This window comes from Phocoena sinus, chromosome 2 (genome assembly GCF_008692025.1).
Source record: "Phocoena sinus isolate mPhoSin1 chromosome 2, mPhoSin1.pri, whole genome shotgun sequence".
Classification (NCBI taxonomy): Eukaryota; Metazoa; Chordata; class Mammalia; order Artiodactyla; family Phocoenidae; genus Phocoena; species Phocoena sinus.
Genome location: NC_045764.1, coordinates 97554185 through 97565529, shown reverse-complemented (window position 1 = coordinate 97565529; position 11345 = coordinate 97554185). Strand labels below are relative to the sequence as shown.

The 11345-nt window shown below is 36.8% G+C and overlaps 1 protein-coding gene across 1 annotated transcript; it reads right to left on the bottom strand.

The window, feature by feature from the left end:
- Window positions 1-485: 485 nt before the first annotated feature.
- LOC116749208 (inosine-5'-monophosphate dehydrogenase 2-like) lies at window positions 486-2045 on the bottom strand. Its single transcript, XM_032623333.1, is given in 3 exon segments — window positions 486-849; window positions 852-2030; window positions 2033-2045. Coding segments are annotated over 3 exon segments (1539 nt in total). The 3' UTR covers window positions 486-502.
- Between the last annotated feature and the right edge of the window lie 9300 nt (window positions 2046-11345).

Here is an 11345-nt window from a genome sequence, read left to right as displayed (position 1 = left end):
ATTAGTGGGAAACAGAGTAGAACAAAGCCTAGATTTGGGGATTCCTCTTTCCCAAGCAGATATATTCTTCCTGTTAGCAGGGTCAATGTGGAGAGAATAAAGAGCAGTGAGAAAATAATTCTTTTTTAAAGGATCATACGCATTATAAAAAGATGATTTGTCAAATAGAAATCCATTAGTAATTTTTCTTTCCAGAATGATATAACTTTGAAAAATGAAGATTATTAAATACGGAAAGTAACCTAACTCACAATAACTTCATTCTCATCATTACTGATAATGATAATCACTCACAAAACATATCCTGAGGTCCTCTGCATATTCATTCATTAACCAAGCTGGCAAATCATCACTTTGACACATGGGTTATCCATAACTATCAGGCACATGGCTCTGTAAGTTATCCAGCCAGGGACCCCTACTTTATCTAAAGAGTAAGACATTGGTCAAAATTTTTTTTTCAAACTTTTATTGAAAAGCCGAGGGTGTGCTGTATCCCTTTTCAGAAAAGACGCTTCTCATATGAGTGGAGGCTGTGGACACCACCTTCCACCTGAGCTGAGAATGTTCCCTTCTCAAACTTGAGCTCTCCAGAATACATCATGGCTTGGACTTGGGTCAAACTCTTGGCACCAATGTCCTGGCAGGAGTGCTAGATGCCGGCAATCAGGTAGGGGACAAATCTGTGCATGGATCCTTTATCCTGCACAGCCCCAGACAGCCCCTGGGCCACCTTGATTTTGTCAGCTTCACTAAAGTATCGGTTCTGGCTGCTGAGATGCTTGTCCATGGCTTCGAGAGAACCCATACCATGATATTTCTTTAGCTGGATCCCATCAGAGAAGAAAACTTGCCAGGGGCTTCAGTGGTAACAGCCAGGAGGGAGCCCATCATAACTGTGGAGACCCCAAGGGCCAAAGCTTTGGCAATATGGCCCACATTTTGGATTCCTCCATCAGCAATGACAGGGACGTCAAAGCACCGTGCATATTCTGACACGTTGTACACTGCTGTTGATTGGGGCCGCCCACAGGCCAGCACTTCTTGAGTGATGCAGATGGAGCCACTGCCCATTCCCACCCTCAGGGCATCTACACCAGCATCAGTGAGGTTCTTGGCCTGAGCAGCTGTGACCACATTGCCTCCAATGACTTGGAGACTGGGGTATTTCTCTTTGATGTATTTGATCATGCTGATCTGGAAGACGGAGTTTCCCTGGGAAGAGTCCAAAACCATCACGTCCACACCAGCCTGGACTAGCAAGTCCAGCTGATACTTGTCATCCTCATGAGTGCCGATGGCTGCTCCACACAGCAGCTGCTTCTTGGCATCTTTCGAGGCCAGTGGGTAATCTCGGTTTTTCTTCAGGTCTGTCTGGGCAATGATGGCGACCAGCTTATCATCTTCATTTACAATGGGTAACTTTCCCTTCTCGCTGCGCTGCAGAATTTCATTTGCTTCCTTCAATGTGATGCCTGCAGGGGCTACCACCAAGTCTTCCCTCTTCATCAAGATCGCTCCCAAAAACCGGTCATGCTCCTCCTCCTTGAGAAAATCAATGTCCTTTAAGGAGATGATGCCCACCAGGTGGCTCCCCATCCGGCCTGTGTCAGTGATGGGGATACCACAGAAGCCATGCCAGGCCTTGGCTTCAAAGACATCCCACACTCGATCCTTGGGACTGAGGACCACAGGGTCCATGATGAATCCCTGCTCATATTTCTTCACTTCACGAACTTCATTGGCCTGGAATTCTGATGTACAGTTGTAGTGGGTGAAGCCAATACCACCTGTAAGCGCCATTACTATGGCCATCCCAGCCTCTGTGACTGTGTCCATGGGTGAGGAAACCAGTGGGGTCTTCAGAGTGATATTTTTAGTCAGAGCAGAGGTCAGGTCCACTTGGTCTGCAGTGAAGTCGACGTACCCGGGGAGAATGAGAAAGTCGCTGTAGGTGAGACTGTCCGTGCAGTTGAACAGCTGCTGTGCAGTGAGTCTATCGTCTGGCATGTAGGACGTGCCGCCGCTCTCAGGTAGTCGGCCATGGCTAGCACAGGGCAAGGCCAAGCGTCTCCGAGGACCACGCCGCAGAGCCAAAATTTTTATATACTGGTAATTTGGGGGGAAAGCTTAAATCACCATTATAACTTCTAGTCACTTAATTCTAAATGACTCAGACTGAATTTCTTATAATGTGTGTTAAGCTAAAAAGAAAAAGTACTTTTGATTATTTAGAAATTTCAAAATTCTGAAATTTGTGAAACACAGTTCTTACAGCAATGATTCATCAACTAAGAAATAATATAAATGGGGTTGTCTATTACTTTAAGAGTCAACACATTTTTACTGACATGCATGTCTTCTTAAATAGCCTAAAGTTCTTTTCTATTACGTTAAACGACCAGTATCCTCCAGATCTGAACTAGACAAACCAAGGTACACATTATTGAAAGTCTTGCCATGAGTCATTTGGCAATTATCTGAGAATAATTACCCTTGGAATCCTGACTCACAAATAATTTAGCTATTCAGCCCACCTTCTTTGTGCAAAAGCTTAGTGTGAAATGGGAACCAAGGAAATAAAATAAACGTCTGTTTCCAATATTCAGAACATCTGCATGAGTAAAAATTATTCAAAAAGATACCATGAATTTTTTAAATGAAATGCAGCATGTAAAAATTAAGCACTTGATCTTTTCCTTTATATTTCATTAAAAAATTCTAACTAGACTATCACCAGCTGTACATTTTACTACATTTTATAGTCAAAGCAATACTGCATTCTTTCTCATCTGAATTCCACATAAAAATTAATTTTAAAAAAAAGGAAAAAAACAGAGCATGTCTTTTGTCAGATGCAACGAAGAGTTAAGGATGTCATACAAACCGAGAAGAGACAATAAAAATGATCCAAAAACAGATAAAATAGAAAATAATAGAAAATCTGAGATAAAAGAAAAATGATATTGTTTGATTTCTTGTTAATTCAGACTTCCTAAAAGAAATGGGAATTTGGATAAGAAATTTTGTTTAGCTTTGGAGAAAGGATGCATATAATTTATAAGTAAAACCTGAGGAAATGGCGAAAGTCATCTTACTGGTTATTTTTTGTCCTGTAGCCTGACGATTCATAAACCAAGCAAGAAGAATATGCAAGTTATAAATCAGGAATCAACCAATACCAATCAAGTTTCCATATTTTTAAGAGAAACAAAGAATAATTAGGGAAAACATTCCTAAGACAAGCAAGAATTATTGTCTTGGGCTTCTCTGGTGGTGCAGTGGTTGAGAGCCCGCCTGCCGATGCAGGGGACACGGGTTCGTGCCCCGGCCCGGGAAGATGCCGCATGCTGCGGAGCGGCTGGGCCCATGTGCCATGGCTGCTGAGCCTGCGTGTCCGGAGCCTGTGCTCCACAACAAGAGAAGCCACAACAGTGAGAGGCCAATGTACCGCAAAAAAAAAAAAAAAGAATTATTGTCTTAAATAGGCAGATCAAACAATATCACTTAGGTTTCGGATGGCATTTCCAATTGCTTTATGTAAATTGATTAGTCCAAGGATTTGAAAAGTTTTCCTCTTTAATTTAAAAATATTCATTCTGTTAACAAGTAAGCAAAACAAACATGGCTCACACCCTTAGCTTCATCTGTAAAATGAAAAATAGCATTGAGATAGCATCTCAATAAATGTTGTTCCCTTCCCCATTACCTCTCTATCTCACATTAATGTAAAGTCACAGGCCATACAGAATGAATACCAGATAGATAAGATCCTTTAGGTTAAGTGACAACATGTGTCTTTTGCTTGGCTTTTGGAAAATGTTGATTGCCTCTAACAACAATATTGCCTGTAATCCTCATCATATAATAAGAAATGAAAATAAGATATTATTATATTTTTCTCTTTTGAAAAAAATGTCATTGAATTTTTAAGATAGATGTATCATATTCTTAGATGATAAAGTTTTTTTTAGAAATGCTATACATTTCTGTTACATTAGAAACACTAAACATTACTAAGATGTACAAATTCAAGTATATTGTATATGTTCATTTTAAGACTTATATCCATGCTGTAGATCACGAAAATAAATTGAATGTTCTATAATATTTGTCTTTTAAACCAAAACCCAGGGTGGAGAGAGATGGGAAATAATAACACGGATTTACTTTTTTAATACTTACCACGGCTGATCTCATATTTGTAAAGGAAAGTAAAATTATGATGTTAATATTGTAGAACTGACAACACACTTAAAAGAATGTAACTCTACACTGTTTTCTATTGCCTATGAAATCCTAAGAAAACAGAATTTTATCAACAGAATTATTGCTAGGAAAATTATAATAATAACTGGCAGTATTTTCATTATTTTTTCTATTTACTAGGAAAAAAGTAGAAAAAGGATGAAGCATGTGATGCCTTTACTTAATATCGCACTACCTCACCTTAGCATATGGCTACATAAGGATTGAAAAAATTGCATGGATTTTGTTTTGAATTTCATTTAAATTAGAATTTTCTCACATGTTCAATCTTATGAAATTTGCTAACATTTGATCTTCGCTTCAGTAATCAATCTTTTGTTTTCCTTTTTTGTTGTTCTTGTTATGACTTTTTTCCCACTTCTACTATAATCTTCCTGAAAAAATGTTATTAATATTTGGGCCTTTAAGAATAAACAGTGTCAATGAAAAAAAATCTAATATCCCTATATAATTTATACTATAACTTCTCATTACTCTCCAAAGAAGAGTAAAAACATTTTCATGAAAAAAAAAGCTATTTTAGTGACCTTTTGTCCCTCCCTAAGAGGAAGAAGTCTGACAGGTAGATATATGGAGAGTTTGTTATTGTAAATTCCAGATCTTGTGATTATCTCTGACTCAACTTCTGGGGTTTTATCTGGAATTCCTGTGAAGGGTCAACAAGTGTATTACTGCCTGTCTTCACCTTCTTGTGACCTTAATTTTAAAACTACACCTTATAGGACTCAGAAAGCAGATTATAGTGCTGTATTTCAGCAGATAGACTTTGGAATGGGACGCATCAGAAAATATATCATTATCTCAAGCAACCAGAAATCTACAACTTTTTAATATATTTATGTATATCTACTTTTGTTTATCTTTAATTGTAGAGTTTAAGGAAAAAATTTTAGGAACTTTTTGACTCCAATACTTTTTCAGAGCCAAACATCCCACTGCATTATTTCTTCTGGGGGAAAATTTTTTTATAGTATTTCTATAATTAAATGATATCTAATATAGATAGATGTATTTACATAAATACATTTTAATAGATAAACCATGATGAATATTCATGTTAAAATTTTGGAAAATAGACAAATGTAGATAAAGCAACACATTTTGATGACATAACTTGTCCACATATACTAGAAAACTGAAATGAGCAATTTCTGAGTAAATTTTAAGTATAAACTTAAGTTCACTGGTTCCAAGCCTCCAATTATTGCTCCAGAAACCTTGAGCAGTGGTTAAGGATAACAGAACTATTACTATTACGGGATGGTGAAAATAGGTTTACTAAAATGAACACATAACATAGGTAACAAATGGTGGAAAGAAATGTACAAGAAGAAAGGAAATTAAAGATGAATAAATAGAAAATCTCCTGGAAAGGAAATACTGCAGTGTAATGCTTAAAGACTATGGTTTTGACGTTGCATAATAGGTTTCAGACCACTTGCTACATGTGAGATGTGTGATCTTAGGCAGGTCATTTAACCTCTCTAAACGCATTTTTCCATCAGTGAAAAGAATATAAAATTGTGCCTATCTTATAGGTCTGACATGAGGATAAAAAGTTACACATTTTGTACAATACCTGGCATATAAGCCTTTGTTGTTATGAAAATGTCCACTGTAAATTTAACAAAATAATTGGATGATAAACAAAACCATCCAAATATTATAGATGATCCAAAATGTTACTATAGTCTAAAATGTAAGGTCCCAATTAATCTCAAATGCAGTTATGGGATAAAATTAAATTCTTATTATTAGAAAAGGAAAAGAATTTCAATAAAGAACCAAGCTATGAATTTGGTTTATTGTCTGAAACAGAATAATACATGGAAATCATGAGCTATGGGTGCAACCGTCTTTTGTGTTATGCTTTATCCCTGTGACATTGTTAAAGACTTTCAACAAATCAAAAGTTGAGAACATTTGAATACTAAAAGCACAAAAAATACCCCTAAGAATAATGATTATGTGAGATTAAGAAATCTAGCACATTCATCTTTTCAACAGCAATTTTTCAGTTTCTTTTAATTTGATAAAAATTTCTGCCATCTTAAACATTTTTCCCTGCAATCATTTAAAGACAAACAAGACTCAGAAGTAAAAATCTATGAGACCATTTCCACTTATTATCACATATAAAATGTGAGCGGGAGCTTTTCCTTTTGATCAAGTTTGAATGGCAAATTTTGTCAAGCTACGTTTAAATATCCCATCATGATTCCAATTCTTTCTGCACACATACCTTTCCAGTCATTTTGTTTCAAATGATTGTTAATACCCTGAAGTCCTAAAACAGTTCAGTCAGTATAGTCAAACTGGATATGTACTTAGAAATAATGACAGAGAGCTCATGGCAATGTGTATTTTACACACTGAACTTGTCTCCTGGTCAGTTATGCCGGGTCTGAAATTAAATATTCTTGACCTATTTCTGTGATCTCTCTTACATTGTTGCCCTAAACTATTTATCATCTAAACATTATAATTTTATATGTTTATTCCATTTCTCACATATTTATAGCCAAATCTTTTTTAGATATCTTGATGAAGTAACCTCACCATCTACCTATATATTTACTAGATAAAATAACAGTAAAAATATTTTTTGAGATCTCTGATTCTCTTGGTACCACTGATAATTTAGCATATTGCCCTATCAACAGACAATAGAATCCTGATTATCTATTAATTAAGGCATATTTTCTATGACAGCTAGGGCCTAACTAAGCCCAATATCTTTGTTTTGCCTTTTCAGTTCCTGCTTGATTGATTAGTTCATTTACGTACCCCAGTGTTCCAATAAGACATTATATATAGGCTTCAAAATATCAAATAGATCATGATTTCTATATTTCTTTTATTTTAATTTAATTTTATTATTAAATATTCATAAAGAGGAGCATATTTAACATATATGGCTAGCTCAAAGAGTAGTCATAAAATGTATACCAGTTTTCCCATTAACCAATTTGTGCAGTTGGGGCCTTGTATTTTCTAAAGCTTCATATTTTGTCATCTTTGCTTGCAATTCCCCCCATCAGAGATAACCAATAAATTTTGTATTATTCATTATCTCTTTTCTCTATGGACTTTGCCACATTTATCTATATACTTATACAACCTGTTCCTTTTGGCCCAAATTTGAACTAAACATGAAATCATACTGAAGAAACTCTGCTGTGACATGATTTGACACTCGACATTAAGTTTTGAGATATATATCAAATTTTATTTATGCACTGCTGACAAATGTGTTGAGGGTTATGTTCTAGTCTGAGCCTCCTATCACAATACAAGAGAGACTTGAGGAGACCTATTGCTGGGTCATAGGGTATATTTTAAACTTTACTTGGAAAAGGCAAATTGTTTTCTAGAATACACCAATTTATAATTCCCACAGCAGTGTGTTAGAGTTCCTATTGTTCCTCATGTCTGAAAATATGTGATCTTATCGGCTTTTAAATTTATGTCTGGTAGGTATATCATTGGACCTTTAATATTTTCCTGAGAACTAATAAACTTAAGCATCTTTTCATATATTTATTAAAATTTGTGTTTCCCTTCTAAGAAATAACTGTTCATAACTTTTTCACTGGATTGTTGGTTTATGTATTACCTTTTGATTCATGGGAATATACATGGCATATATATGCTAATGTGTTTTTTACTTTTTATTTTTTATTTTTTCAATGAACATAAGTTCTAAATTTTAATGTAGGTGAAAACTATCAACTTTTTGACATTGTTTTGAGCTTTTTTAATATTAAGAAAGTATCCTCTACTTCAAGTGCATAAAGATATTCTCTATCATTGATGCTAAGGTTTGAAGAGCTGGTTTTCAGAGTTAAGTTTTTGTCCATCTAGAATTGACTTCTGTGGATGCTGTGAGCTATAGATCTAATGTTCCTGAATTTAATAAGCCACCCTTTCCCAATGCCAACTTTCACCTGTATCAAATGTTAATATATACACCAGTTTATTTCTGGGTTCTCTGATTCGTCAATATAGTTTTCCATCTCTGCACAAATACCAAATTGTCTTATTACAGGTTTATTTTGTCTTGATATGTCCTAGAGCTTAGGTTTAACAAGCCAGATACATTGCTCAGAGACAGGAGGCAAAATGTTGTTACCCTCTTTATTTCCAGAGATGTTTGTACCTTACAATTTATTTCATCCTCTTTCAATACAACTATACACACTTTGTTTTGTATAGAATGTGCTTGGTATATCTTTCTTTGTACCTTTTACTTTGAACCTTTCTTTGTTTTTATATTTTACTTGTGTCTCTTATTTAGAACATATAGCCAGATTTTCTTTGTATTTCCATTTTGATAATCTTTTATTTTACTGAAGAATTTAGTCTATTTACATTTGTTGTGTTGTCGACATGAAATATTTGGAATTATTTCTTTCAATTTTTTTCTGTGTTTCTTATTACATTTTCCTCTACTAGTTTCACAGCTCAGTCTTTAATTCCTATTCATTTAGTGGTTACCCCAGATATTTAATTTATGTTACTTAAAAGGTTCTAAGGTTAATAGTATCACTAATTTGAACAATAATAGCATATAAGTTGGAAGGGAGCTAATTAGAATAAAGCAAGCCTAGGTCCTTGTATTATTTGAAGAGAGAGTTACATCTGGAGAACTTTATACCAGAAACACTTTATACTTAATTTTTTGCTTTTTTGTGGGACCACATAGGTAATATGGCTTGAAGCCTCAAACCAACAATAGGAAAGAATTCTTAGGGATTCTCATGGGAGACTTTCTCCATTCACCCAGAGCCGAAGTATCCTCACAATGCCACTCTGCAGAGCAGCTTTATATTGACATGGTTTATTTTTCATTATTTGCTTTTTGTTATTGTTACTGTGGTTTATCCACTGAACAGATCACCTTTGTGAGAATATCAGATATGATCTCCTAATTTTTGTAAACCCATCATTTTGTCTCCCACCTCTGAGCAGTGCATCGGCCTGTTAAACCTGAAGTTCTAGGCCAAAGCTTCTCAAATTACCTGAGGTGAAGAAGCATGTTTTATTGTTTTTGTTTTTTAATTTACAATGCTTTGCAAGCAAGCCCTAGATTCAGCCTCTTTTCAAAGGTTCATTTTATTGAAGAATGGGTTCCAGTGGAACTTAGAAACCAAGATCTGGACACTGGATAGCTTGTTTCTACTGGGGTATCACTGCTTCTAGACCATCCCAGCAAAGAGAGCTATGAAATATGTGTACATTAACCCATGTACATGAACATATCTGTAATTATTTATGTTCATATATTGATATATTAAGCTGAAGATGAGTTTGTACTGCCTCTGCTTGAATTCTATATGACAGGGCATATGTTTAAGCTTTAAGAATGGTATTTTCCTTATCCACAGAATAAAATTAACTTAAAAAATATCACCTGGAAACACTAGCTTTTAGAAGCTTTTTGCAAGATGTATATTGATATTTTAAAATAATAAAACTGAGGTCAAGGCTGGAGGTGCCTTCAAGATGGCAGAGGAGTAAGACGTGAGATCACCTTCCTCCCCACAAATACATCAAAACTATACCTACATGTGGAACAGCTCCTACAGAACACCTACTGAATGCTGGCAGAAGACCTCAGACTTCCCAAAGGACAAGAAAATCCACACATACGTGGGTAGGGCAAAAGAAAAAAGGAAAAACAGAGACAAAAGAATAGGGATGAAACCTGCATCTCTGGGAGGGTGCTGTGAAGGAAGAAAAGCTTCCACACACTAGGAAGACCCTTCACTGAAGGAGAAGTGGGGTGGGCAGGGGGGAAGCTTCAGAGCCACAGAGGAGAACGCAGCAAGAGGGATGCAGAGGGCAAAGCGGAGAGATTCCTGCATAGAGGATCGGTGCCGACCAGCACTCACCAGCCTGAGAGTGTTGTCTGCTCACCTGCTGGGGTGGGTCGGGGCTGGGAGCTGAGGCTCAGGCTTCGGAGGTCAGATCCCAGGGAGAGGACTGGGGTTGGCTGAGTGAACACAGCCTGAAGGGAGCTAGTGCACCACAACTAGCAGGGAGGCAGTCCGGGGAAAAGTCTGGAACTGCCTAAGAGGCAAGAGACCATTGTTTTGGGGTGCACAAGGAGAGGAGATTCAGAGCACCACCTAAATGAGCTCCAGAGATGGGCACAAGCCGCGGCTATCAGCGCAGACACCAGAGACGGGCATGAGACTCTAAGGCTGCTACTGCAGTCACAAAGAATCCTGTGTGCAAGCACAGGTCACTATCCACACCACCCCTCCCAGGAGCCTGTGCACCCTGCCACTACCAGGGTCCCGTGATCCAGGGACAACTTCCCCGGGAGATCACACAGCGCATCTCAGGCTGTTGCAACATCACACCGGACTCTGCTGCCACAGGCTCGCCCTGCATTCCATACCCCTCCCTCCCCATGGCCTGAGTGAGCCAGAGGCCCCTAATCAGCTGCTACTTTAACCCCATCCACTCTGGGCAGGGAACAGATGCCATCAACCTACACACAGGGGCAGGGCCAAATCTAAAGCTGATCCCCAGGAGCTGTGCCAACAAAGAAGAGAAAGGGAAATCTCTCCCAGCAGCCTCAGGAACAGCAGATTAAATCTTCACAGTAAACTTGATGTACCCTGCATCTCTGGAATAGACTTTGGGAGCAACTGTAGATTTGGGGTTTGCTTTCTGCAACTAATTTTTCTGGTTTTATGTTTATGTTAGTTTAGTATTTAGAGTTTATTATCATTGGTAGATTTGTTTAATGATTTGGTTACTCCCTTCCTTTTTTTATATATATGTATAGACATATATTTCTTTTTTTGTGAGTATGTATGTGTATGCTTCTTTGTGTGATTTTGTCTGTATAGCTTTACTTTTGTCATTTGTCCTAGGGTTCTGTCTGTCCGTTTTTTGTTTTTATAGTATAGTTTCTAGTGCTTCTTATCATTGGTGGATTGGTTTTTTGGTTTCATTGCTCGCTTTCTTTCTTTCTTTTCTTTATTACCTTTTAATTTTTAATTTTTTTTATTTTAACAACTTTATTTTATTTTATTTTTCTTTCTTTCTTTCTATCAATTTTT